This window comes from Anser cygnoides, chromosome 2, assembly GCF_040182565.1.
Source record: "Anser cygnoides isolate HZ-2024a breed goose chromosome 2, Taihu_goose_T2T_genome, whole genome shotgun sequence".
Lineage (NCBI taxonomy): Eukaryota > Metazoa > Chordata > Aves > Anseriformes > Anatidae > Anser > Anser cygnoides.
The window spans coordinates 154383277-154409328 of NC_089874.1; the positions used below are offsets into that span (position 1 = coordinate 154383277).

General features: G+C 37.0%; 1 protein-coding gene across 2 annotated transcripts in view; it reads right to left on the reverse strand.

The window, feature by feature from the left end:
• Positions 1 to 908: 908 nt before the first annotated feature.
• ADCY8 (adenylate cyclase 8) overlaps positions 909 to 26052 on the reverse strand; it is a 128318-nt gene continuing 103174 nt past the window's right edge. The window contains exons 10-17 of one of the 2 annotated variants that reach the window (XM_013197352.3): positions 25488 to 25580; positions 23630 to 23802; positions 20732 to 20813; positions 15272 to 15430; positions 11327 to 11473; positions 5042 to 5134; positions 2750 to 2864; positions 909 to 1558 (exon numbers count right to left, since the gene is read on the reverse strand). In XM_013197352.3, the coding sequence (XP_013052806.3) occupies positions 1071 to 1558; positions 2750 to 2864; positions 5042 to 5134; positions 11327 to 11473; positions 15272 to 15430; positions 20732 to 20813; positions 23630 to 23802; positions 25488 to 25580 (1350 nt within the window). In that variant the 3' untranslated portion in view covers positions 909 to 1070. The remainder of the gene's footprint in view (positions 1559 to 2749; positions 2865 to 5041; positions 5135 to 11326; positions 11474 to 15271; positions 15431 to 20731; positions 20814 to 23629; positions 23803 to 25487; positions 25581 to 26052) is intronic. The other variant, XM_013197351.3, reaches the window with a different exon arrangement.

Below are 26052 nucleotides of genomic sequence, written 5' to 3' on the forward strand. Positions count from 1 at the left end.
AGCACCTAGGTGTACCATTTCAGCATCCCAACAGGACTGTCTCTGTTCTGGCACACAAATCATTTGGGGTAACCTCAGTCACCGCCTCTCTCCTTCTCCTGAGGTAACCGAGCGGGTGTTCAGCTTAGTCTCCTGTTGTACTTTAGCACATTCTTGTTTTACAGCTTGAGATAAGCCTTCTTTTGCTAGAAATGCAGACTGGGGATGGGTTTAAGAGCTAAGCTCAGGAAAGTGAACCAAGGGAATTTGGTTAATTCTTTGACTGGACAATAAATTCAGCTGTAGACTCCAGACAAGTCCATTTATGTCTTGTGTCATTCAAGATATCTTAGTACATTTGAACCCTTCAGATGGGACTGACAGATATAGCATAGTGCCCACAGGAGAGCCTTGACCTCCTGGAGTGGGTGCTAGAGCTCAGGTGGGTAACAACATGCAATACTGCCTGCAGTGCAGCCTTGTGGGCAAGACACTTCAGTCTCTGTTAACAGCCCATAGCCAGTGACTCAACGGAGTCAGTGGGTTTGGGGTAAAATCTCTCCCTTCTATGTCCCACAGCCTCACATCTGGGCAGATAACATACATAAATCCATTGACTGTACTGACTAGCTTTTCACTGGTTGTTATGGAGACCAGACAACTAACTTAGATGGATATCACTCTTCTTGAAGACAACTACAAGTGAGAAGAACCTACTCAATCTCCTTGTGCCTTTGCTTCCACATGACACAGTGCGTTGTCTCAGTTTCCCATGATTTATACAATTTATGTTCTAAATCCCCCCAAGTCAGGGATTTATTCTTGACCTTTCTGTGGGTAACCAGCACAGCTGAGCAGAGGTCTACAGCTCCTATGGCTGGACATTCAGGGGTGAATCATAGTAACTGGAGAGAGATACTGGCAGCATTTGTAAAAATGGATGAACTGGAATCTCATAAAAATGTCACGCCAGAAGATAATCACGCTTATTCTAAAAAAAATTAAACCCTTTTTATTTGTATATTTATTTTTATATATAAAAGAAATACAAAAAAAAAAAAGAAAAAAAAAGAACACAAACAAAATGTTGATTATGGCAATTCAGTTTTGTCGGCCCCCTCTGCCTGGGCTGCTGCCTCAGATCCACCGGGAGTGAGCAAAGTCCTCCGGTTATAATGTCCCTTTATGATTCCAGAATTATTGTTCTCATTAAGGATTTGCTTCTGTTTTTGCCTGTTAAGAGACTGTACAAGTCCTAATACAACAGCTGCTAATGAATACTGTCCAGTCAGTTTTCTTGGTTGTAAGATTAAAGGATTTGGTTGAACTCTTCCTAGAAGAAAATATGTTTTGATTTTTCCTTCCTGTTCACTGATACCTTTGACATAAATCTCTCCTCGGTAGTCGAAGGCAAATCCTCGGTCCTTCAGGATCAGATACGTTTCTTCAGGCACTTGTATTCTGTCACTAACTCCTGTGCTGTCCATTCGACTTGCTAAATTAACCGTTTTGCCCCAGATATCATATTGCGGTTTCTTAGCACCGATAACTCCTGCTACGACAGAACCATGGCTAATCCCTATTACAAAAAAGAGAGAAAGGGAGAGAGAGAACAACCAGTTAGATGAAAATGACTGAAAACCATATTTGTACTTCAGAACTGTATGAAACCTGGTTCACATATGCTTATCTCTAAGTTTAAGGAAAAGGTGCATATAAAAAGAAAGTAAGAAAAAAAGTTCAGGAAAGGTAGAGAACAAAAGTTATATCCTCAGAACTATTTGACAGGGTGTCCATCACAGTGGAACTGCAGTACTTACATGTCATCTGTATTCCACATACTATTGCCAAAATTCCTGCAAAATTATTCTTAAGTAGTAGGAAAGATCTTTCTGTCTCTGCACTTGTTGAAGGCAACCCTGTCAGTGCTATGCAGTCCAGAAATGACATCCTTATGTTCCATGAAGTGAAAATACTAAAGTATTCCTATGAAGTTTTTGGAAGACTATATCTTATGATATTGTTGCATAAATTCAGTGCAGGAAATAATATAAAGGTGACTTTTTTTTTTTTTTCTACAGTGAAGTTTTAAGAATAAGTTTACTGATAGTGAAAGGCACTTTGGGAAAAAGATCTTACATTTTTAGATTTTCTTAAAAGACTTTATATATATATATGCACAAATACGTATATATGTATAAATTGTTTATAGACATGGTCTCCAAATACAGTTGCATTCATGATGGATAAAAGCTTTGCAAGGGATTCACATTTACTGGACATGGATGAATATTCCCTGAAAAATCCTGGGAGCTGGAGTTTTCCATGGTTCAAAACTGTTGGGAAGCACTCTGAGTTAGCACAGACAGTGATGATGCTACCCTCCATGCTGTGATTAACGAATACACTTCAGCTTTTCTAATGGTAAGATTGTCTGTAAAAGACATGTTTCTTCTGAGTGGAGTTGCTTTTGGCCAGTAATCCAGTCAGCATAAACAGTCATCAGATTTGTTCCTGTTTTGTTGCATACATTCAGGTCATCCCTACATTCATGTCCCACCCTATTGATTTCATCCAGGATAACAGTTTACCCTTAGCAGAAGTTTAGAGGTGCTGCCACTGGGACAGATCAAGTCAGAACTGGAATTCAGTTTTTGTGCAAAGCCAAAAGGCTTTGTGCACAAAAACTGTGCATAGAGTTTAGGGTAAGCTACTATTCCCCTTTTTAATTTAAACCACATTTTAATTTTCATGCTTGTACTGTGCTTACCAATACGGAGCTCAAAGTTGTTAAAAGAATGCTTGTTGATCTCCTGTATACTTTCATTCAAAGCTATGGAGAAGTCAGCCAGAGCACACAAATGCCCCCATTTGTCTTCACATTGCTGAGGAGTCATTAAAAATAATGTTAGAATTGTTTTGCATTTGCCTGTAGAACAGCTCCCACCCATCCCCACCAAGTGCCAAGTATCTTACAGATTTGGAATTTGTAAGAACAGTCTAAATGTGCTAGATCAAAGGCAGATAGGGTATTATTAAAGTTAAAGTAATGCTTCCCACTTATATGACAACACTTGTATACCTGGATACAAGAAGGCTCGCTGTGAAGTACATGGCTTTTATATGGGCAGATAGTGATAAGACAAAGGGGAATGATTTTAAACTAAAAGTGTATATTTAGATTGGATGTTAGGAGGAAATTCTTCTCTCAGAGGGTGGTGAGGCACTGGAACAGGCTGTCCAGAGAAGCTGGGGATGCCCCATCCCTGGAGATCTTCAAGACCAGGCTGGATGGGGCTTTGGGCAGCCTGGTGTGGTGGGAGGTGTCCCTGCCCATGGCAAGGGGGTTGGAACTGGGTGATCTTTAAGGACCCTTCCAACCCAAACCTTTCTATGATTCTATGAAGTACCAAAGAAATCCATTTCCTACCAATAATCCAAAAGGCAAAAATGGGAATTAACAATGCATATGCATATATCTAATGCTGAGAAGAGAAGTATAAAGAGGATTGAGATTGTCCTGATAATGTTATAATGTCACCTCATCTATTCTGAAGCCGGGTAATTCTTTCATTAAACAAATTTCCAGTCCATAGGAAGGAAGCATTGCAAGCCCCACCTCCGATCATGCAGTGCAGCCCTCTGACATTTTGATCATCCTCAGTATTTAAGCCAGATCATAAGAATCTCCCTAGCTTCATCCTCTCTGTTTACATTCCTTGTCCTCAGCTTTATTCAGTTCAGGGCATGTCATCTTCCCTCAGCAACCCTCACCTCTTAGATATTGATGCAGTCATATACATATATGTATGAAGATAGGTATATTTAAAACATAGATATAAATTTCATTAGGCTTTTGTTGTTTAAAAAAGGATGAATTAATCAGTATTGGAAATGCAGTGAAGATTTTCTCCTTTTGAATTTTTACCCTCATCAAGCCTAAAGAATTAGTTAGGAGCTATGTAGCTGTGTCTTTGATGTTCAGTTCTTTGCTCATCTCTGCACAGAAGCAATTTAAGCTGGAACAAACAAACAAAAAAAAAATCTCATGCATGCCTAGTTTTGTGGATTTCTAGCTGTCAGAATCACTTGTTACTCTGTAGGTGGGAGATGCTCAGCTAGTTACACTCCACATGTTTTATAATGTATTCTAAACAAACAATGGAAATTTTCTAGTTTATAAAGCTCAGTCTAATCTAGTTGCTGTTTTCTTGGCAGTTGCAATCAACGTAGGCAGATCTGATTCCCACTCTCCTATTGATCTGGGGCAGCACACCCCTCTTCTGTGGTGTTCTTCCTCGTGGGGAGGCACCGGTTGCCAAGCAAGACAGATTTCAACAGAAGCCAACTTCTTGCTGGATGTATTTTAGAAACTCATTTTATTCCTTTGGAGACCCCATTTTCAGGCATATTATTGCATGTAACTATGAATGGATTTCTCTCGTCTGGCTCATCTGAGGTTCATGGCTATGACAGTGTATGTGTCTTGTGTGGCTGATTTTTTTGCACAGGTTGTTTTGCACCTCTGTAGGTGAGGGCAATGTGCAGACTTCTGGTTTTATGATGCTCTGACATGTCAGCTTTATTTTGACGTGTAGTTTATCATTCTGTCTAAAAATACAGTTACATCCTTGTAATAAATGTTTAAATGCAACCTTGCACTTACATAAACATGCTGCTAGTTAACAGATCCTTTCTTTTCATAATTTATTGCAGATTTCCAGTGAGATTCTGCTCTGAGTTACAGTGGTAACTTTAGAGTATGTCCGAAGATATAGATAGACCTGCTCTAGATTCACATCAGTGTGATTGAAAGGAGATTTTTTTCTCTCTGATAAACTTAAATTTGAAGAAAGAATCCATATGGTTCTTGTTCAGAGCACAAGATGGCATTTCAATTCATGAAGAAGTGCAACTGTTGTCTGCCAGAAGCCCCAAATGTCTATTTTTTCTTAGCATAAAAAGCTCTATGAACATCAAAAAGATAACACTAATATTTTCTAATATGAATGTTGGGATCACACCAAAAAACTTTGCTTCTTAGAGTAGACTATTCTCTTACCTGTTTTTCAGGTGATAATCCTGACACGGCCATGTATGTGCTGCCAATTGTTTTAATTTTTTCAATATCTTGAAATCTCTCTTCACCTAGTAACTAATACACATGTAAAACAAACAGCAAACAAACAAAAACAAAAAAGTGTAATTTTTATTACAAAATGCTTGTACAGATATAGAAATAAATCTTTGTGTTCATGGTTTCTTCCAGTCATGGCACACAGTTTGCTCTATGTTCTGGGACACACTGAGCTGTGGCTCTTTGCAACATCATCTATTTACAGAGTGCATTCAAGATAAAGTCTGCTGTGCTCTGTAAAGCTGTTTGGTACATTTTGGAATGGATAATATAAGACATGCATATTCCAGCCTAACAAAAATGCAGATGAATCCCGCATTTTCTGAGATATAATCACAGAAAATTAATGAAGACAAACATTCTGTGTATGTGTGCTTGTATATAAGAACACCCAATCACATTAAAGTATTCCTAAATCTCTTTGGGAGGAATTCATTTTGCTTAAATTAAGTGCTCTTATGGCAACGTTTCAGGTGATGAGGCCGGTATTAAAGGAAATTCAGCCAATTAACCATTTAACCATCTTACACAGTCAGTGGATAGAGGTAGATGCCTTCGAAGAATTTCTATGAGAGATCAAGTCCTCATGCATGGCATGTTTCTCCCTATTTACTACCATGCCTGATGCCAGCGTGTTGTCATTGGGTTGTTCCATCTGCCCTTTTGTTATGTGTTTACCTCTTCTACAAAAACATCATGGAACCAATAGGAATTAGTAAACACCTGTATTGATGCTAAGTAGGAGTAATAACAATAAATAAATAAATAAATAAATAAATAACAAACAAACAAAAAAACCCTTGCCAGATTAAGAATCTGGAAGAGAAAGAATAAATATTGTCTACCGACTAAAGCACTGAGTGGAGTGGGAATGTCAATCAGGTCCCTATTTCAAGCCCATCTTCGCAGTTTAAATAAGGATTTTGCATTAAGCTGGGATCAGAGCCTTACGTTCCTTGAGAGACCTAGGCAGACTTCAGATTGTGAACTCTACCAATGACAGCAGAAGTTTATGTGGAAAGTGGGCATGTGTCACCTCATCACAGGCTTTAAAGATGTGTATTACTGAAGGTAATACCAAAATACCCTAGGAAACTTCAAGATATGCGGTGTGGTATCTAATAAATTCAGGCATCAATATGGTTATGCAGTCCTGGAAAACAACAACCAAAACCAACACCACCACCAAAACCAACCAACCAACCAACCAAAAAATCACAACAAAAAAACAACCAAACCACTGTTCCCAGGCAACGAATTTGAAACTTTCAGTGCTGAAGTTGGGATATAAATTTAAAAAAATTCAAAAAAAAAAAAAAAAAAATCTGTGGTCAGGCAAAAAATTAATGAAGTTTTCCCCCTTCTTTTATACAGTGTCATACATTCTTTTTCCATCTTGTGGGTTTCAGTTTCCTGTCAATTAAAAACTAAAGGGAATATTTTATTCAAAGGGAAAAACATACCAAAGGCATAACATGAAATATCCCTGGCCATTGAAGTAACCACAGCATACGTCAGCCACAGTGTCAGGGGCTTGGAAGCGTTGCTGTTCGTGTACAGATACAACACCATCTGTCTCTAATGGGAGGCCGCACAGCATCGCGCAGGGGACACAAAGCCATATGGTTAATGGATCCCTTCCAAGTCAGGAAAGTCCGAAAACTTGACCCGCTTCTCATTTTCTTTAAACTGCCAGAAAAGCCCATTATCTGCATTTCCCTCCTACATGGGCAGCCCTTCCAACTGCTCCCTTAAAGAAAAAGAATGTTTCTCTTTGCTATGCTTTTGTCAGCAGCCTGAGAGCACCAGGTGTGTGGGCAAGGGGAGAAAACGGTCTTGATTAAAAACAGACTATGTTTTCATTTCACATGCTCGCTGGAAACAACAGCAGAGAGCACAGTAACAGAAAATGTATGATGAATATCTAAAATGATTATTTTTAAGGAGTAAAAAAATTATGGGCTCTCAGGAAATTTAAAAGAAATAAACATTTTATTTTTTCTCATTCATTATTATTTCTAAATCTCTATTTTTTTTTCTTACTTTATCTTGTTTATTAAACAACATCTTTCCTTCTTCAAATAATGGTTTATTTACCCATTACTTTCTTCAAAGTATGACAGGATGATGGAATTTGTTATTGGGGAAAGGTATTCCCACTCAGGCTTAAGGCAACAGCTATTTGTTACAGCACTTTAAGTAGGCTTGCTAATTTACCAAGATAGTCCAGGAAACATTTTCAATCACTGTAATGTGGTTGGTATCTGAAAAGAAACTGAAGCTTAATCATTCAGTTCATGTACAGCCAAGGTCAGACCCTGTGGTATACTATTGCAGTAGAACGTGTACGAAGTAGTAGGAAAGGAATGCTTCAGGAAATGCCACACAACTGCAAAGTAATCAGCGAAGTCTGAAAGCAGGATCCTGCAGGCTGCCAAAAAACATGTTTGTGACAACATAGTATATTAGAACCTGTTTTTATAAACACCATGCAAATCACTGCAGGATAAGGGAAAAGGGAGGAAAAAAGAACCCATGAACTAGAAAACTCTTATTAAAGAACAAATCCCAACAGTACCATCACTAAGATACACAAACGATAGATTAAATGACTAGAAAGACTATTACTTTACAGAAAAAAAGTCTATCAAGATTCAGAATTTTCAGAAGAAATGTTCTGGTATTAATTTTTGGTAACAACATTTCTAAGAATGGGAGTTTAGCCCTGTATGTGTCTTAAGAATACAGACACTTATGAGTAATTATAAAAATGAGTAATTATAAAAACAGATTTGTAATGTTCATGTTTGTTTAAGTGTGAAATATTCCCTTCAGCACCTTTGGGCCTGGGTACAAAATAGGAAATAATTGTATCATGTAATGATGTTATGTGCCAAAAAAGAAAAAAAAAAAAAGTGTCCTTTTGTCAGTCCAGAACCCAACATCTCCTGAAACATCTCCCATTCTGCCTCAGTCAACAAGATGCCTGAACAAGTTGGAAATCAACAAATTTGTGGGCCTTCAGGGGAAAAAACATCCTAAGTAATGACTGTGCTTTGAGAAGACTCAGTCACCTACTCCCCAATACTGACTTTTGGACCAGGTTCCCCAGGCTCCCTAAGAAAGAATCAGTCACATCCTGAGTTGTCTGGGGACTCCTACCCTGTACAGCTGCTGGTGGCAGATTCTGTAAGGCCACTGTTCACTAATTTTTGTTTGACTGTTTTTGACTCCCTAACACAGATCCGCTAAGTGCAAAACAAAATAACAGATCTGGATAATAAGCTTTCTGTTTTATTGTAACGAATAAATGCCTCTAAAATGAAGTAAAAATAACCCAGATGCCCACCCATGTCCCTATCACATTTTTCAGACCAGGTCAATTTGGATTTTTACCACTGCTTTCATTCAGAAATATATTCCTAGCACTATGGATAAAACATCCCTTTTACTATTACTTGTAAAAGGTAAGGTGGGGGTTCACAGTGTAGAATCTGATTTGAGATTAGGAACTCAATTCAGTTGTCCACACATAGATATCTAGTGTTATTTAGACCATGTTTCCTGGTAAAACATCCAACAGCTCGCTCCAGGACAGGATGAGTTTTCGGATGGTGCAGTATGGGACCTGTCAGTCCCATGTGGTTGTCTCATATCACCTCAGAAATATCAAATGGCATTAAGCACCAATGTCTTAGACTCCTGTCATAAGAATTCTACATTTGGGTGTCTCTGCAGTGTTGTTCACATGATGCTGAGGACCAATGCTCTTCTGTGAAGAACAGATGTTCTTCCATATATCTGCTCTGTTCTCAAGCTGCAAGTCTGCATTTTGTTTCCAGGCCTGTGTTGAGACACACAATCTCGGCAAGAAACATAATGAAAAGCAAGACATAGTGACATCATGTAATGCCAGTCAATAGTTATGTGGAAACATTACTGTCCCTGAAACACTGGACCTGAAATGACTTCTGGTTCCATTTCCGTGGCTAGGATTGCTCACTTCACAGTGGTTCTGTCACCTTCCAGATTGCTTACAGAGTAAACTAATGGCATGACTACGCTGGAAATAGGTTAGCAGTCAGCAGGGGATCACATAATTTCATTTACTACCCATACCAAGAACATATCTATTATTCAACTGAACATGTCTGGGACATAATGCAGTCCCTAATTAGGTCCTTTATTAATTACAGAACAGGTGTTGGGAACCTGAATGCATTATCACGTTAGGGTTTTTGATGAAAATGTTGTCTTCGGTAATCACCTCAGTAGCAATGAAATTTTGCTGTGAAGATTATATGAACATGCATGAAAAGATATCTTAAATTAATTCATAGCAATAGGCTTTGCATTAAGTTTGAGCCATAATAATTTTAATCAGATCTGGAAAGAAAAACAAAACTATTAATCATGAAGCAAGCTGACAGCTGTGCAAGATCTCAGAGATAAGAATGAGGTATTTATACCTATAAGGAAAGCAGAGCAGGAGTTTAGCAGGTGACAGAGCTCTTCTCATAGGAGAGGAAGTTAGTTTTCTACTGAAATGCACAAGGATGCATCTGTGAATTCTTCTATTTCCTGCTGGCAATTTTAGTATTTGCTCAGCTGTACGAATTAAGCCTCAATTTCATTGTCTCTCACAATTTGGTACATTTGACCCTCATCCAGTTTTCATGAGCTACCACTCTATGAACTCTCCTAGTCTTCATCTTTTCCTCCAGTAGCTTCCTCTGAAGCCCTTGGAGATGTCTGTAGTTCAAAGCAAAGCAAAACAAAACAATAAAAAAAAACACACCCTTAGACTAGATCCTCAAAGGGAAATAGGTAATGTAAAGTAGGGCTGAGACACTAATTATGAAAAAAAAAAAAAAAAAGAAAAGAAAAAAAGGAGAAAACATTCTCAATTTTTCATTCAGCTGTAGTCTAAGCCCTGGAGATGTCGAAATTCTGTAAGTGCCTGGAAAAAAAATCTGTATGCTTAATCTATAGACAGAATCCTGGTATCCCTTCTTGTCATCTCTCAAAAACTCAAATTTAATAATTTGTATTCTGATAATGCCTTTCGAGTTGAGAGCCAAAAAAATAAAAAGAAACAAACAGTGGTGAAAGCTTTTCTCATTTTTGCAACGCACTACCTAAGTAGAACTTTTCCCTATTCTGTTTAAGAAAATTGTTCCATGGTTACATTGCTCATGTAGGATTGAAATCCAGACCCAGCTCATTTTGAAGGAATTAACTCATTCCTTCTGCTTTCTTGGAAGGTGTCTTAATATTAACCTGACAAGACACTCTTCACTTCTCCATTTGATACTCTATCACAAAAGAGAAAAGAATTAAAAAAAAAATGGATAAACAAAACACGAGATTCTAGGGTAGAATTTTTTACTGTTCCTCAAAGATTACTTGCTATACACGTGCCCAGTCCCCTACAATCCAGGTTAGTGCCAATTTTGTGTTTCTCTGAAAAATTCTAAAAAGAATGTGTTTTTCCCATTTTCTCTTTAAATCTCTTTCCCATTTGGAATATTCCAGTCCAGAACATAGATCCAATCTGACTTGTTCACCTTCTTGAAGGACAGGATACCTAAATAAATACTTGTTTCCTTTTATGTCCTTTCCAAACTTCTTTTCCTCTCCACCTCTGAATTCCTTAACAAAGCAAGCAGCTTAACCAATGTATTACTTACCTGATCAGACAAGTGACATCAGTAAAAATGCCACCACCTTTCATTCATTACCCAACAACAGATTAAGAGCTGTGTGCTTCACATTTTACTTGTCACTGTTTTATCTTTAATGTTTATTGAGTCCATTCACCCATTGTCTTCAAAAGAATACCTTTATAAATTCCAGTATTTAGCTAATTATTTCACAGAACTGCTGTAAATATCTTCACCCTTCCTTCTGCAGAATAAAGGCATGTTCTACTTTTAGGTATGCTGGAGCAGACTAGTTTTAACTGCATACATTTATATTCAAGTAACTATTGATTTCAGTCTCTAATTCACTAATCATTCAGACCAAAGTTTGGAAGGTCAAAATTAAAAAGCAAAATAGACAATTGTAACAGCAACTGGAGTTAAAAAAAAAAAAATCAGAAAATGATTGGAAGAAAAATAGTAAATTTGATAATTTAGGATGACGTATTTGGTGTTTGGGAACTCATCACATAAGCACTACCAGATTTTCTCTAATCGCTGGTATTACCTCATCAAAGTCTGCAATGATCTCATTCAGCAAGCGCAGACATTCTACTCCTTGGTTATTCATCTCAGTCTGGGAATAGAAGTCAGCAAATCCAGGAATAGATGCAAACATCACACCAACAGCATCATAAGACTGAGAGTACAATTCCTAAAAGAACAATGAAGAAAAACAAGTTGGAATGGGAATATAGGGAAGAGAAAGTCCTTGTCTGCAAATAAAATATGTTTCTTATTTTTTCCATGAATAGTACCTTCATAACTGAGGTTAGCATTAGTATATTAAGTGTAAGTGACTAGCCAGGTTCAACAGGAGCAGGCTGACAGCTTTCATATTTTTATTATGGATTTTATGCAGGGTTTGACCTTTATTGGAAAACCTCTCTTTTTGCTTCTGAGGTCAGGAGACTACACCAGAAAAAAAAAAAAAAAATAGAGTTGAATTTCTGATTTTAATTTATACGGGGAATCACTTGAAGGAATGAGGAATTAATTTGCGTGTATAGGTACCAGAGAATCAAACATTGTTAGGGAAGTAAAAGGAACCTAATGTTTATTATTTTTAAGATTTTTAAGTCTGTCTTATATGTTTGGAGTCACCAATATGTTTCTAGATTAGTTGATTAACAGGGATAACAGGGATCAAGTGGAGTCATTTTAAATGTTTAATATGAATTCTTTGTAAAGATTCTATCAATTAACTCATTTTCAAGTGGATAATTTATACTTTAGATTACTGCATATCTTTACAAGTTTGTCTACTCTTTGGTAACCTGGGGTTCTCCTAAGGTGGACTATGGAGCCATCTGTTTGCCATCTCTTGGAGAGGTTCCTGTTATTAGGGTTTGGAAGGAGGGAGAAACAGACGCGAGGGTTATAATGGAGTTACTGGGGATAGAAAGTAGTTTATAAGGGACCAGACGCAGGAGGCTATAAGGATAAAGTATCCCCTGGCATAAGCTTTCACTTATGCTACATATATGTTTCACTCTGATATTGAATGAAAGATTTATATATGTATTGATTCTTGTGAAAATACATGTGAAATACAGTCAGTTCTTTGAGCCCAAACCTTTTTTTTTTTTTTAATTAAAAAATGCCAAGGACTTATTCTCCACAGCTCCTGGTATGCTTTCCTAGTGGATAACATATCACAGCTGCACACGTTCTCTTTTATTTGTCCTTTTTTTTTTTTTTTTTTTCTTTTTAATTTCAACTTCTAGCCATTGGCTCTTTCTGTGTCCTGGCAGTGCAAGGTCAAAAACTGGCATGGTGTTGCCCAATGTCTGGGTACTTTTGTTTCTGTTCTGGGACTTCTCTTGATATGCTGGTATGGAGCAGTTGCTTCTCAATGTTTTTGTTAGTGTGCTTTAGGAAATGTTACTGCTTTACCCTCATTATAAAAGGACTGCACCCCATACACTTAATGTGAACACCTTAGGTTCTTATTCTTTCATCATTCTGCTTCTCCCTATAAGAGCATCCTGAACCCCTGCCCTGCACTTCGGTATGCTCTTAATGCTACTGTTTATCTAGACTTTTTAGTAGTGTGTCCTCCAGTGAAAATAGAAAAACCCTACTAGTTTCCAAGTTCACTGCCAGCCTCTTATTCAGGGGGAAAAAAAAAAAAAAAAAAAAAAAGAGAGATTGATTACCATATTACCGTTACACTTTCCTCCACTGAAGAACATCTACAGGGTCATGGAAGTCATACTCTAAGGATATTTCTGTTCCCTTCCACAGATATAGAAAAAAAAAGTAATACACAGGCTAGTTCATTGAGCCTTATGGAAAAGGAGACAATATGCACTTGAAGCACATATGCAATCAGACATACACTTTCTTCGGATCTTGAAGATAGAAAAGAATTGGCTCAGCCTTCAGCTGTTCAGTTTTTCTATTTTTGGTAAGAAGCATCAAGACAAAAATAATATATCCATGAGAAAATGCTTACAGTACACATTTGGGAATTCATGTTTTGAGAGCAGAGAAATTAACTTAATGGCCAGACTTGAACAGCAGAATTGATTGTACTGAAATGTGGTAGATGTTACAGCCAGCCAACTCACACATAAATCATCCACAAGTATAGTCAGTCTGGGAAATTGCCCTACAAAATGCAAAAGTGGTGGCAATGAATTCAATGGCAAATTATTGAAGCATCAGCAATGATCCGTGGGGCATCTGTTTGCTTCTGAAGATTATTATGCATATGAGCGTATGTGAATTGATGTGTAAGAGAGGACACATATTCCCTGAGAATCCATAATGCAGATATGACAAAACACTCTCATGGTTGGTATCAGGTCTGCTCCATTTGCAATGAACTGTTTTAACCAAGTTGCTTTCGCACATCCATTTTCTCATGTGCAAAGTGGTGTTTTTATGACCATTTAATACCCACAGAGTGGGTATTCCTCAAAAACATGATTCCTATAGTTCCTTTCCTTGCAGGTTCTCACTATGTCACCTTTCTCTTGGTGTTATTTGAAATCACATATTCAGAACACAATGATTCCTCATTGTGTAGTGTAATTTGGCTGCTTACATCTATTTTCAAATTGTAGAATCAGAAAGAGGGAGACCTGAATCCATTTTACTACACAATGAATCTTAGTATGTCAGAGTTGGCAACTTTAATCTTGAAGCATTTGTTATGTCTTCATTGTTAAATATAATTCCAACATTAAATGAGAAAATCCCAATTTTATAATTTCTGTCTTTACTCACAGATAATAAAAAAATATGCATTTGCCTTATTTCAGATAAAGATTAAGTGTTTTCCTGCTGTTTTCAGAATCAAATGCTGATCTTTCCTATATCTCTTCAGCAATCCCTCTCCGAATTCTGTTTTAGAAATATGCAGAAACTCCATCACCAGCAGACTTTTTACCAGTTTTCCCTAGATCTGACAGACCTTCAGCACAATTAGCTTACACTTACAAAGCTTTTCGATGTGTATTGCAAATACGCTTTAGAAACAAAGCTACAAACTGTGTTTCTGAAATGGGTGCTTTGTTAATTGCACAGAAAAGGCAATTCAAAGCAAAGCAATATGAAATGGCAAAGATGTTCTCTTGGGTCTGGAGATGCAGGAGGCTTGGGTCTACTGCTGCCTATTGTACAGATTGCTTGCATAATAATTGGCAGGGCTTTAATAATACTTCTGCAATACTGGGCTATCTTAAAGTTTCACGGGTATTTTGTTAAATATCTGTAACTTTTTTTAGGAATATTTGATATACATAGACTCAGAAGTTGGGAGGGACCTTTGAAGGGTCCCATTAGAAGCAGGAACAATTTGGTCAGGTTTCTCATGGCCTTTGCCAAACTGGAAAGCTGAAGATTTTACATCCTCTGTGAGACTTTGATGCAATATCTGACCAGATCCCTAGGCAAAATTTTCTTTCATCTAACTGGGATTTTTCTTCCTGCAACTTGTGTCCATTGCATCTTGTCCTTCATCTGAAAAGGGTTTGTCTTTGTCTTTTCTATAACCAACCAGTAGGTAGTTGAAGACAACAATAAGATCCTCCTTCATCCTTTTCCTCTTAAGTTTGAACAAACCCAATTCTCTCAGCCTCTTGTCATATGTCGTGGTGTCTGAAAATACTAATAATTTTAGTGGCCCTAAGCTGAAATTGTTCTGGTAGGTCTATGTGTGGTAGGTCTACTGGGGACCCTAAAGCTGGATGGAAACAGCACTCTATATGCAGACCTAGAAGTGCAGAACACAGAATAGTAATTTCCCAATTTCCCTAACATTAAAACATGTTTTTTTAAAAATTCATTATTTATTTATTTATTTTTAAAATATGGACCAGATGCCAAATACAGGCAGTATTTTTGTATTGAGTACTACTGAGAATGGTGTAAAAACAATTCCTGAACAGATCTGTTTTTCTTTTGCTAATTAAACAAAATTTTCAGAGATAATATTGATACCTACTTCATTATCCCGGTCCTTTTCCAGGAAGTGACGGGCAACGTGACTGGGTAAAATATTCCGTAGCATATTTTCATTGTGCTCCCTTAACTCCTTCATTTCATTGATCTCTTCTTTTGCTTGAACACGCCAGAGAAAATCCAGCCTTGCTGTGTATTCAAGCTGTAATTTCAGAAATAAAAGAAGTGCAAAAATAAAACCCAACAAGATAAGAGTAGCTGTTGTATTGTCATCCTGGAAGGCTGCTCCTGCCATGTAATTTCTTCAGCATTGCTGAAGATCTTTGACTCAGAAAGAATTTGATTTCATTGCCAGAAAAAGTATCCTTTATTTGCCTTGTGTATTGTGAGTGCCTCAGAGAAATATTGGGACTAACAATATTTGTCATTACTGTTATGGTCAGTGGCTAGAAATTTTCAGAAAGTTATTTTCCTCTTAAACACCTTACTATTATTTAAATAAAAACATAATGGAATCAGACAGGAGATTAGTAATTGGAAGATATTAGTATGAAATAAATATATTCTCCTTTTCATGTATATATATATATTTAATGAAATGGGTTTCATGAGGAAATAACAAACATGATTCCAAATACTTTTCAAAGTAAGGTGTTTTACTTCTTACAGATGAGCATCTTTCAGGAAAACTAAATCCAAAAGTCCAACACAGTGTCAAGGAGGACTTTCAAGTCTGTGGCACCAAAATGAGATATTTCTGTTGTGGGGACATGCACTTGTATGTTTTTTAAATCTTTTAAAAGATAGTGAAAGATATGCTATTGGCATTCCCTTGAGTACTCAGTCACTGTTGTACTGGGGATCCAGGGTTTGCACAGTAAGAATTTCAAACCCACAAAGTGGCAGTGCCTGATAAGTTCTAACCAAATTAGATCACTTTCAGTGCTGCATGTATATAGAGCAAAAGTAATATCCCTGCACAGCACAGTTTATATATAAATACATATATATATATATTGCATATTTATACATGTATATTTGTATATATAAAAATGGAAGCTGTCTGCTAGCTGGAGAGCATGCAGAAACATCACATTTTTTGCCTGAGAGGCACGTCTTAATACATGGACAAGACCACAGCTGCCAGGACTTTTGAGTGCATGGCACTGAAGGACAGCTTTCAGATTTGAAGGCAGGTGATACTTTAGCTTGCACAAGGCCTGTACAAAAGCTGATTTATTAAACTACAGCCTGATGGAAACATACCTTTCTGTGATGCAAACTGAAAGAGAGGATGTATTTTTGAGACTTGAGATGCTTTAAACAGAGATAATAATCAAATATTCAGCAGAGGGTTATATAGCATCAGTAAATAAATGCATATTCTATTTGGGAGAGACATCAAATGGAGTGCCAAAAGGTATTGGGATACGTACGTGGCTGCGATATAATTCACATAACAAGGGGAATCCTGCAGTGGGTGGGAATGGCTAAGACGGGGTTCAGGCATTGACTAGTGACTCATCTGGTCCATGTTTTTCATTGTTAGCAGTGACCAATGGCAAACAGTTTTGAAGAATATACAAAAGCACCTTGCAAGGGGACTTACAGTTTGACTGTACTAGAGGAAGCTTTTTGTCCTAAAAGCTAAAAATGAGCCTGATTTGATATAATCTTTCAAAGCTTGTATGCATTTTAGTAGTGATTTACATTTTCTCTAAATGCTATTGCCACCTTTAAAAAATATCAGTCTCTTTTCTAATTCTAATATTTTGATCTTCCATCTTGTGACTGTTAGATTAACTGCCCTACCCCTCCCAAAAAAAAAAAATAATCCTGTGTCAGGAAAATATATATTTAAAGCATTTTTCCTGACATTTGGAGTTTCCTTGTCGTTCACTTTGCTTTTGTGCTAAAAGAGAGAGCCCATACATGATCATATCTGACTTTTATCTCTACCAACTGACTGTGAAGGCAACACTGACTATAATTTTGCAAGAAGATCTTAAGGTATTTTACAGATTGGCTTGGAGCAGGAGCTGCTGGTGGATTCTAAGTTCTTTGATGCTTCAGATATTTAAAACCACTACAATGAAAGGTTTTCAAAAGGCTGTAATGCATTTTTTTCACAGCTGAGTTTTTTTTTTCTTTTTTTTTTTTTTTTCCACATCTCTAAACCTAACTCAGAATAACAACAGTTTATATTTTAGATAATTTCATTTTGGTTATTTATAATCTTATTGTAGCAGAAAATATTTTTCTTGGATCTTCAATAGCTGAGATGACGCTGATAGTTCAGAGGTAAGAGGATGTCCTACATACGAGGTTTGAAAATAGTTTTAGGAAGATGTTCTGCTAAGTTCTGATACTTGCTAAAACTAACAAAATTGTAGGGTAGAATTTTGGGTTTAGAAATACGAGTACAAAATAGAAGTAAAAATATCTGACTGCAACTGTCTGATCTTGAAATGTTCAAGTTTTCTTGTCCTGCCATATATCCCCCATATGCACCCCTAATTTCAATAGCTAGTGAAGAGAATAGAGCAGACGCATTACACAGCAAGCCTAGCATTCCCTATGTCCGGTATTGCTAAACAACCCAATCTTTCTCCGGACAATTTCCATATGCAAGGAAAGGACAAGGTAAGGATCAGTGTTGGAGAGACAGAATATTTTTTCATTTAAGAATGAGAAAGGAGAGGGTTTACATAACAAAAGGGCACATTCAACCACTGAAAATTGTCTAACTTCAAATAAAACAAGCAAATAGCCTTTACTCACTAATTTAAAATCTGTGCATAGAGAAATTAATGAAGAGACCTGTAGCATAATATCAGAATTAGATATGTATCTTCCTCTCTTTTTCTCTTTCAATTGTAACAATCTCCTCTTCCTATTTCCTCATTCTTCCTTGTTTTCCCAAGCATGAAGAAGGTTAAGGTGGTCATGATTTCTGCAAATAGGTTGCCTTGTAGGGATGTCAGTCCTTCCTCCCTTCCCAAAAGTCTTTGGAGAGTAAAGCTACAGCTCTGACATCCAAAGGTTATTGTGTACAAAGCTGCCTGTGCCAGCCCTGTCACAGTTCAAGTTGTCCTTTGTACCAAATAGCTCCAGAAGCAGAGGAGCAATCGGTCAACACTTGCCGGCGCCAGAACACCCATCTGCAACCTAACAGAAACCAGAGACAGTCTTTGACCTCTGTTTCATAAGGTCTCTTCTTAGGTCTAATTTCTTAGGTCTAATTGGAAATTGGAGTGGAGGGAGAGGGAGGACTGAGCCTTCTGTGGGCAGTTTTATTCCTTCTGCATTTGTTAAAACTTTTTTTTTTTTTTTTTTCAAAACCATGGTGGTAGGTTGCACTCAGGTTTAATAGGTTACTTTTTTTGTGTCTTTTCACGAGAGATGTATTTCCAATAGAGAAGACTGTACGTGATATTGTATTTTGGTAAGATTTTGAAGGATCTTTTATGTTCTATTTAACTCATTAAAATGATAAAGTAGTACATAAACACATTTTAAGTACAGAATGTCTAACCTCAAAATAGTCCACAATACTTCTCTCATGAACTTTTTTTCAAGTTTAGCTTGCAGAAATATTGTTGTAAAATGTGTGCTACTCATCTTAAGAATATGTTTCTAGATGAAATTGGCTTTCTAATGAGGAATTATTCTATTTGGCCTGATGTCATAAATCAGTGATAGAACTATATATAATTACGGGTTTAGCACAAGAGAATGCCTCTATTTTTTGGTTAAAATACAGGTAAGATTGTAAGAAGAAACTGACTTTGATTAGACATACTCACACAACCTTTTCTTGATAAGAATCTAATTTAAAAGTCTGTCTGCAAATGTGGGGATTAACTTTAAATCACACTGGATAAAGAATAGCAGAGAATTAGCTGTTCAGAAATTAAATGCCCATAAGCTTGATCTTACAAAAGTAATCTCTTTTGCAAAAACACCTAGAATGAGGCATATCTTGAGCTATTCTAATTCTGCAGTTTTTAAGAAGTAAAGCTGTGCTGGAGGACAACTTTATCAGATTTAATGAATTCTCCATCAGTTCATACAATTGAAGAGGTTTTTCTAATGTGCTCTGGATTATTATAATTCTTTTTATAATTTATAATTCTTTTAATATATATATATTTCATAGTTTGTATTTATACAGATACTTTTAGGCTAACTTTATAATAGTAAATAAAACAGTGCAAGAAAATGTTCTCAGGCATTGTTTTTGGATTTTGTTAAACTGATAGATTAGCCCTATGAATCATTTGGGAGAACATGCAGAGGTAAGCACATGTCAGGGACCATTTCCAAGGGCAGTTTGGGTATAGCCACTCTGTTTTATGGGACAAGGAAGATTAACAGGCTGGAAAAAGGTTGTGTTGTGCCAACAGGCCTCCAGGCTGAAGAACAGTCTCAAATACCCTCAATCAGTTTTTTGTAAAATACAAATATTTACACTCAGATTTTGATCCTGAAGAGCATTGCTGTCTTAACTCTTACTCTATCGTAATCAGTGTTTCTTTCTAAATGCTTACTCTCACTTTAGAAGATTGCCAACCCTTAGAGTTGTATCTTTGCTTATGTTAAGAATTTCCTAGCCTTCTCTTGTTGCCTCACTCCAATTAGGATCTACAAATGCTGGTATTAATCAGCCTAATCCTCTTCAAGGGAAAATCTTTAAGCAAGTTGAATATGCAGGACCATGTCTAAGGGCAATTGTCATTGATGCTTCCTTTAATGTAGGAGTTCTGTTTGTCTTTATGTGAACAGAAACTGCCTGCAGTCAGCATGCTTGATATGCAGTGCCATAGAGGTTGTCAGTCAGAAGCACTGCAAAGGAAACACCCTGCTTTAGATGTATTTTAGCGAATGCGTTGGTTGATTAACTATTATTTTGATACAGTAGTTCCTTGATTCCTCCTCAAGTATCAGTCCTAAAACACCGAGGCATCTAAGTCCTTGTTATGGTCTAGGACCAGGTGAAAGCATTCCTGCAAGTGTTCCATGACCCAAAGAAGTCAGTGTTGGTGCTTAGACCTCTATAACCTCAAATTTTCCTCAGTTCCTCAAATGCAGTGTTTTTCTTCTATCAACATATTAAGTCATTTCAAGGGAGTTTTATTAACTGATTTGTTATTCCCTTTCTTCATTTTAGTTTTATGCCTGCTCAAGTGCACAGAAGTAGTCAGATGACACTGGAATTGCACAAATACCTAAGATAAATGAAGTCCCATTTGTTTGTTCAACTTCTATAAACAACTACAATATAACTTGCCTATTGCTGAATATATCGCACATGTTCTTTAAGAATGCTAGGCAGTGTCAGATGTAGGCTTTCTTTAATCAGATTCTGCATATGGCTTATTAAATTGTTAAAGGTCATATGCTCAAGTGGATAAAAAGGCAGTTGGTATTTTGAAAGTAATTATTGTCACATCCTGCAATTGCAAGTGATATAGGGAATGGTTGAGGCAAATGTTTGCATTACCTGTTGACCATGATAAAATACGGCTAAAAGGAACATTGCCATCAGTAGTAAAGATGCCTCCTTTGTACCCAGGAAGTCTGTTCTGGAAAAATAAAATAAAATACAGTTATTGATTTGTCAGTGCTTGTTGTAATCATGCAGAAGTTTCATTCTGTAATTCCCTGGTACTTTTTTTTGATCATTAAAAAGTCCTCTGTATTTGAACATTTAACTTAGAAATAATTAGTTCAAGAGGACAGGCATGTAATTAGAGTGCTTGCTGTTTGGAAACAAATGTATTAAATAACTAAATTGTAGCCTACAGTAAGTACACAGAAGGTGATGATCTTTCTCTTTCAAATGTGATATGCAAGCTGTGTGCCAGTCATTCTGCTTTCCTGGGAGCTTTATAAACAACAATGAACACAACAACCCTTGCCATGTACAGGAGTTTGTATCTGCATAGGGAAAGGTTTAGGTTGAATCTAGTAAAGGGAAACTTCCAGAGTGTGACAGTAAGAGCCCAGCAAATGGGCCTAGACACAAAAGATGGACCCCAAGGCTGTTGCTGAAATTTAAATATCCCTATATTTATTTTACTGAGACACAAAGAGGAGAACATAGTATTGTTTGCCTATGCTGGGAAGTAAAGGAAACACTTGTAGATAGTACGGAAACAAAGAAGATGAGTTAAGAAAGTATGTGTCTATTTTCTGCTGAATGGAATCAGAGATACTGTGTGTGGAGCAATGAAGAAAGTGTGATGAAATATGGTGAAAAGAGCCCAGAACAGTTTAAGTAGGTTTCAAATACAAGGAGGAATTGCAATTATGTTGAAAGATGACAAAACTGAAAAAGCCATTATCTCTACAATGCCAGTGGGTTTTAAAGAGGCATGTTTCTCAGGGGGGAAAGACATAAATGGAGAGGTTGGGGAATTGGTAGGGCCAAATTTATAATAAAACAAAAGGGAGAAGGAACAAAATTTGGAGCTGAATGGAAACAGATACTTGACAATTATTTCGTTGAAGGTAGATAAATGAAGATGAGGAAATGACTAAAAGTTGCTTAAAGCGTGAAATTGTGAAAAAAAGTCCATACTGGAGTAAACAATGAGTGAAAGGTGGAAGAGACTTTGGGACACGCTTCTGTATACCTTGAGATATAAGAATAATCATAGAATCATTTAGGTTGGAAAAGACCTCTAAGATCATCCAGTCCAACCTTAAGTAATGCACAGCCCAGACCCTGAATCCATTTACCACAGTAATTTTGAAAAAAAGATAGATGATACTTGTCAGAGGACTCCCATGACAACTAGAGCACACAAAAAAGTGGACCTTCACAAGACTAAACCAAATAGAAACTTGTTTGGGAGTGAGGTAACTGAACTGACCTTGTGGGTCTGATGAAGAATGTAAATACTTTGAATTCAAGTGTTTTCCCATTTTGCAGTTGTAAGAAATATGGCCTCCCCAGGATTTCATTCTGAAAGGACTCTGATACACTGGCTGAGGGCAGCAACCTCGAATAGTTACAAATGCCTCTATCATTGGATATTGTAGTAATGTAGTTATAGCCCCAAATATATGAGACAGATGAGTTTTGTATTAAGTTGCAATACCTTTTATTCAACTATTTAGTATAGCTAAGAAAACAGAGAAGCTGCTGAAAACAGGGCCGTGAACCTTGTGCTTCCTAATGTCAGAGGTGAAGCTCAAGTCCTTTTCCTGAGTGTGGAGCATCTCAGCTGAGATGAACTGTTCTCCTGGACTGTTGGCTGCTCTGAAGTATATTCCTGGCTGTTTTTTCCTCTGTGGTAAAGTCCCTGGAGAGTTTTATTGCCATGGGAAATAGAAACTATTCTGAATCTGAAGATTTTCATGCAAGGATAAACTTCCTTTGCTGTGCTTAATTAGTGGAAATAAAAATATGATCATGACATCATCAGACAGTGACCATGATATCTACTTCTAGTTAATGCTCTTGGTCAGAGTATTATTTCCTTCCTGTCATTTGTTTTATTTGCTGGGCTCTGTCATGAGTATACTGTATGTTATATGATTAGACAGTAAGAGCATAACTAGGATTAGAAAAAGGAATTGCATCTCAAGTCATTAGTATTTTGGTACTGTAGGAAGCTAGTAAGGAAAGATATGTGTGCAGAGCCTTATTGTGTGTAAAGACGTGGCTGTTGTGAGAACTACTTGCACTGCAAATGCATGCTTTTCTGTGCTTTTGCAGTTCTTCAGTTACAGGTTTTGCTGGCATGCACTTAAAAGCACAAGCAGCAGCACAAGCTCGTCGAGTACCAAAGATTAAAGATGTATTTTTCTGAATGAGCTAAATCGCTGCTACTCTAGGTTCAGAGTTATTTAACACTTGGAGCAGCTCTAGCTGCAAATCGTGGTGGATCTTCTGTCCTCCCACTGGCTCTTCAGCTCCTCTTTCTGACAAGAGAGTCTACAAAATGAGATCATCCTTGTATTCTTTATATCTCTAGCAACTGTATGCTATATTTTGAGATTTATACGGGTAAAACCCTGACCCTAAAATATCAACTGTTTACTCCTGTTTTCTTAATTGGAGGTAAAAGTTTAAATCAGTACTTCTGGAGTATTCAGGACTAGAAACAAGCAGTGTATATGCACTATAATATATTTTTAGCAACATGGATGGACTATGGGAAACTTAAGAGATAATCCCTGCTCAGTATTTAATTTTCCTCATGAAATGAGTACTTAAATAAAAAGGCCTGAGAAAAAAAAATCACATTATAAATCTTGTTAGATTAGCCATTGCCTCTTGTAACCAACCCTATTCTTTACTATTATGTTATCCAATATGCGTACTCTCTGGTAAGACTTGACCTTTTACCTTGTTAAAAAACAGTTCTGAAAGGAAACTGTGAACACTTACTCTCCATTGTGGTTAAAGTTGTCATATTGCAGAAAAAGTGAAGCATAAATGGTCTCAGTCAGCAGAGAATAGATCGCAATCATGATGAGAAGTACTGCCAGTTTCAGGACAGAGTTGAGACGAAGAAAGACTGCACAAGTCACCATTGCCAGCACACCAGTGAAGACAAAATACTGAAGAGAAAATGACAGCCAATTACTTTTAGTGATTAGTGATTATACATTCACTTCATTGATATCTGCATAAATGATCCAGTGATCAGAAGTATCAAAAACTATTGCTCTCGAATTTGGTGCTCTTGTAAGTCTTAGCATACAGACTACTATAGAAACAAAGTGCTCATATAGAATGTTCAATTAAAACTTCTCTTATTTTGCATGACACCTCCATATTAGCAGAAATGCTCTTTTGCACCTTTATTGCATTTTCATAGTATTAGAATGGAAAGGGCATCCTGTATAATGAAAAGAGGAAAGTGAGAAATGCTGTATGTAGTAGCTGGCTAATGAAAAGTCAACAGTGAGAGTCCTTTCTATTCCTTTGGTTCTAAACTTTCACAGGATTCACATTAATTAGGACAGGAGAATCATATTCCTGCTTTATCCTTTTCCCATGCTACCTGAAGAGAGGATAAAGCCATAGGTTTGGATGTTTATTACAATTATCTATTTATTTATTTATTTAATTATTTTTAATATTACAAGTAAAGCTCAGTTTCACTATTCTCTTAAAATGTGATGCCTGGAAGTTTTATTCAGACTTCATTTTCTAATCTCATCATTGTCTCATTTTTCTCAATGATTAGTCATCTGTCAAATGCAAACCGTGCAGCTGATACTGGATATAGAAAAACAATCATGGCCATAAGCTATTCAGATTTGAAATAGCAACCTCAACACACATGGTCCAAATGTAGTTTAAATTAACTCCTATCATACAGTCTTAGGAGAGACTGCAGCACTCAATTTTCTGACTACAGTTTTTTCTTTAGTACAGTTCCTCTGTGGGAAAGAGTGCTCCTCTGCAATTTGTGGCAATATCATGACACTGCCATATGACATTCTAAGCAACATGCACATAACCAAACCATTGATGTTGCTGTCTGCTTGCTCATCATAGAGAGGACATTTTTGTTTATTTCAAATGGAAATTTAAAATCACTGCAGTTTTTTTTGGTGTTTATTTATTTATTTATTTGTTGATATAAAAAATATTAGTCTCCTCCATTAGCTTCCTAAGAATTAAGTAGTATGTTTTATTGAGGTGATGCATTGAATCATTGCTGGATGTGTTTCCAATTATTTTTAAATACACAAGACAGGCAGAAAAAGCTAGAAATTTGGGCAAATGAGATTCTGATGCTTACAGAAAGGAAGCTGGATAGTTTGGTAAAGCATTTAATAATGACTTGTCATTGATTTCATACATGAACAAGGATATTACTAGCCAGAGAGGGCTTCCATTTTTCTTAATGACTTCTATTGAAGAAAAAAATAATAATCTTTACTTGTACCAAAATGCAGGTCTTGTCACATCTCAGTGTCTCATGTCTACTCACATTTCAGCTGTCTGCTGAACGCTGTCTGCATAGATACAGGCTGAACAGCAAGGACAATAAAAACCTTAGGATACATAAAGATTCTGGTTGTAATGTTCTATTAGGCCATAAGATTGATTCATTCTGTAATCCATCTCTACTTTTTCTGCCAGCCTATTGATAGATGACAAGGTTCAGCTTCACAGTCCTATTAAGGCACCTGACTCCACCACCACTACACAGGTCATTGATTTTAGTTAGTAGTCGCCATGTAACTTCGGTGGAGCTGTGCCTCAGATTCAAAAGTACCCTCAGAAATACCTCAGGATAGGAACAGATGTCTGTAAAAGATGCAGATGAATTGTTGAATGTCTGGTTCTTCAGGGGCACTGGTTTGTCAAAATCACACCATAGCTGTGAATAAAGGAAAAAAGAGAAAAATAAATAAATCGGGGCTACGTTGTGCGCTAGTGAGTAAGTGCTTGTGTGGCTGTCTGGCTTGGTTCAGGGGTGGAACTGGCTGACCTGCTCCTTTCCATACGAGCTTCCTAACTGCCAGCAAGGGTTAAATGGACAACATGAAGACAGAAAAGTGGGAATGAAAAGGAAATGGGAAAGGTATTCACACTACAGGCATTTAGCGTCTGGGTAGCCTTCCTATTCAATCCTGTTCCCAAAGGTGAAAGATGAGCTCCTCCAGGAGTTTCAGAGGACTGACATTGGACTCTTAAGAACTACCATGTGATAATGTCTATATTTTACTATGAATTATAGACAACATAATTATATTGTGAGCATAAAATCAAACTATATGTGTACACTTGCTTGAAGGCATGTTTTTCCTGCTATGCTGTTATGGATGGTGTTATCCTTCTAGGGGTGGGAA